Here is a 3,853-nt window from a genome sequence, read left to right on the forward strand (position 1 = left end):
GAGATTAAGTAAGGCCCCGTAATTTATAACAGCGAATACAATCAAATCTTAACATTAAACTAGAAGGCGCTTATTTTGATTTTGGAAATTTTTTCCCAAATAATGTTTGTTTCCGTCAAATTTTCAGATTTTACAATATTGAAAAGATCCTAATATTTCAAATTTTCAATAGAGGCCCACAACAAGTCCATTTTGGAAGGCCCACTGACAGCTCCTTCCATTTTTGTCAATATCAACCCATTAGGACACAGCAAGCCCATAAAATAACCAATCAATAGAAGATAAGCTGCCACGTAAGGACCCCAAATTTTAAACTACACGTCTTATCATAGAAGTAGTTGATTCTATAATTTTAAGGGCACCTTTCCTTAGTGAAGAAAGGCAAAGACATTCATATTGAGATGAAGCAGAATTCTATGTTAAAGAGTTCCATAAAAGAAGAGACACAATTAGCACCACAAAATTATTATCAAGGAATTGAGAGTTTAGAAGAGATTAAAGGTTTTTTGGGTCTCAATAATTATGAAGAAAAAGATGAAAATGCATATAAATTTTGCAAATTTGACAAAGAAGAAAATATTTTGGTGAATAATAATTTTGTGGAGCATGAATTTTTTGGGTGGGATTTTATGAATTCATCAAATTGGGAAACTCGAGAATTTTTCCCAATTAATCACGAAAATAGGGATGATTCTGCATCGCACGAGCTAAAATCTAATGTTACTGATAATCTTGTGAAAAATGAAGAATTCGAGAATGATATTGGGTTTGAAAATGAAAATGTGTTGGAGGAGACAAAAACATGTTTGAATCTAAACTTGAATTATGAAGAAGTGCTTGAAGCTTGGTCCAACAGAGGTTCTCTTTGGGCTCACAATCATCATTCTTATTCCATGTCAAATAATCATTATGTTAGTATAATTCTTATCTCTTTGAAATGCTTCTCCTTAAACCTTTTTTTTTATTTATTTTTACTTTTTTTATAAAGTTTCAGCTCATTAATTTGTCATTATTTTCCATGTCAACTAATTAATTGTTACTTTTATTATTAATTGATGGATTATTTCAATCAGTATAAGTTGATGTTGAATTATATGTTAAAGATTATATTACGCTCCCTCATATAAGAGTTTTTTAGGATAAATGTGTAGATAAAGTGCAATAGTTTCTCGTACTTGAGCAAAATATTGAATTTAAATGAGGACTGGGTGTCTGGGTGAGATTAGAACTCATTTTTTCTGTGTCAATTGATTGCCACATTTACTACTCGTTCATGGATTATCTCAATCAAAAGTATATATTGATAGTCGAATTATATACTATGCAACGCTTTCTCACACAAGAGTTTTTTAAGCTAGAAGTGTGGATTACTTGAGTAAAATGTTGAATCGAAATGAGGGGTGAGTGTCTGACAGAGATTAAAACTCACAACCTTTTATAATATTAAAAAGTTCATTTATTTGATATGTATTTCACACCTTATCCAATTATATAGATAAAAAATGAAACGTGATAGAGAAAACAAATTAATAGATATATGATATTAATTTGAATAATTATACAGATGGGAGAAGTGCCAAGTTTAGAAGATGAAAGAACGAGAAGAGAAAGTAGTGTGTTACGTTACAAGGAAAAACGTCAAAGCAGACTGTTTTCAAAGAAGATAAGATATGAAGTTCGTAAACTTAATGCAGATAAACGTCCTCGTCTTAAGGTATTAAGAACTGCTTTTATTTAATCTGACAAAAGATTTTTCATAAATTATTATATGAGATGGTTTTATTATAAGTTAAATAATTCATAATTATAAATTTATTAGCATATGAACTTTTTATTTTGAGGTCGTTTTTATTAAAAAAAAAGACTCTTAAAAGAGTAATTTAACTATTTTTTTCATTTGCATTACAATTGAAATATAATTTTCATATAAAATTATTTTTAATTGAAAAATTTTTATTTTAAAAATCAAGAATTTAAGCAAACATTATATTTTAATTTTAATTTTAATTTCTTAGATATTATTTACTTCATTTTAAAAAAATCTATTATTATCAATAAAGTTATATAATTTATAAATAAAACATAATCTCTCATTCAATTTGTTTTTCTCATTAAAATATAGTAAAGTTAAATTTAAAATGATAATAATAATAATGTGGGATTTTTATACAATAATCAAAGTATATGTTTTGAATATTATTCGAAGAAAATAATATTGTAATTTGTATTTAATTGCTTTGCAGGGTCGGTTTGTAAAGAGGTCTTCCGAAAAAGTCTAAAGGAGGAAAAATATCTTGGGCAAAGAAGATATTTTTATATTGAACCTTTTTGCTGACACATATTTGCTTTTGTACAATTCTCACTTTCTGGAAATATCATCACTTTTTTGCGTTAGATATTTTATGGCTTTGGACTGTGGGCCACCCTTAAGCATACACTGTTGACCTCCATTTGCCTAAGCTACATGCATACGTCATTTTCTTACCAAATTGGTTCCTTATTCATATTGGAGAATTTTGAATTTGGCATATTTTTTTTAAGTTGAATTTTAATAGTGCAAGTGTGCAACATTGTTTTATTTAACTATATGATGGACAAATAAAATTATGAGATGTTTGGAAAATAGATGTTTAATCAAATAAAAGTGTTAGTTTTTTTTATGTTGGTTTAAGCTAGCTTGTTTAATTCTCACAATTTAATTTAACATGTATACACAATTATTTAGATCTTACAAAATTCATTCTTTTATGAAATAAGTCATTATGTCATAGCAATTTCAAATAATTAGGGATAAAAAAGACATAACTAAAAAAGTCACTAAATCCTGTTTGAATAGAGCATTAGAATGGAAAAGAAAGGGAGGGAAGGAAAAGGAAAAGAAAAGAAAAGAAAAAAAAGAAAGGAAAATGAAAGGAGATAGATTATTTGTTTGTTTAGGAGGAAAATGGAAGGAAGACAAAGGAAATGAAAAAGATGAAATTTTTGTATTTTAAAAAACATGAAAGGAAAATGACCTAGTTTTATCAAGATTAGAAAGTAAAATGGTAAGACTAAAAATCATTTTTGTTATTTTTTATCATCAGTATACTCTTTTTCTTATAAATCCTTCCAAAATCAAACAGATTTAACTATTAACAAAAATAAAAATATTAAACTCCTCCAAATCCCCTGAAATCCGTTCCTCCCTTATTCACCCCCTCAAAATTGCTATCCAAAAAAGAAAAAATTCATCCCTCCAAACCCTCCACTTTCCTTGCCTTCTAAATCCCTCAATCTAGATACAATGTAAATGAAGAAAGGTAAAAGCTAACAAAAAGTCCTAGCTCAAAGGCGTTCGTTAACATGAATAATAATTTATTTAAAATAGTAAATAAGAAACAAAATAAAAGATAGATATAATGTAATATATATTAACGTGTGATTTGGTGATAAATTCTAAATTTTATGCTATATTAGATAAAACAATTACTGTTTATAAAATTAAAAGTTTAAAATAGATTCTAGTTTACTATATAAGTTTTAATTTATCCTTACTAACGAACGCCTCAAGGGCATCCATTAGCAAGATCCATGAAGAAATAAATTACAATTCATGGATGGTATTGATAGAGAATTTAATAACAAAATGATGCTCAATAAATGGGACAAAAGAATGATGCAAATCGAGAGAGATGAAGGGAATATTTCCATTAAGGTAATGATATAACACAAATTTTTGTCAAAGACGGTTTCTTTAAGAAACCATCTCTAATTGGGTTGGCCCAAAAAGAAAAAATATAGAGTAAGCTTTTCGGTATACATTAAGAATATTGTAAGTACACATTTAAACTATTGTAAGTACTTAAGTACTTAC

At 27.4% G+C, this 3,853-nt stretch overlaps 1 protein-coding gene across 1 annotated transcript; it reads left to right on the forward strand.

Moving 5' to 3' along the window:
* The first annotated feature begins 347 nt into the window (after positions 1 to 347).
* LOC130813862 (zinc finger protein CONSTANS-LIKE 6) lies at positions 348 to 2,623 on the forward strand. Its single transcript, XM_057679761.1, has 3 exons — positions 348 to 911; positions 1,565 to 1,714; positions 2,244 to 2,623. Exons 1-3 carry the CDS (start codon positions 402 to 404, stop codon positions 2,277 to 2,279), a joined length of 696 nt encoding a protein of 231 aa, XP_057535744.1. The 5' UTR covers positions 348 to 401; the 3' UTR covers positions 2,280 to 2,623.
* Positions 2,624 to 3,853: the final 1,230 nt, after the last annotated feature.

The sequence above is a fragment of the Amaranthus tricolor genome, chromosome 5, assembly GCF_026212465.1.
Source record: "Amaranthus tricolor cultivar Red isolate AtriRed21 chromosome 5, ASM2621246v1, whole genome shotgun sequence".
Classification (NCBI taxonomy): Eukaryota; Viridiplantae; Streptophyta; class Magnoliopsida; order Caryophyllales; family Amaranthaceae; genus Amaranthus; species Amaranthus tricolor.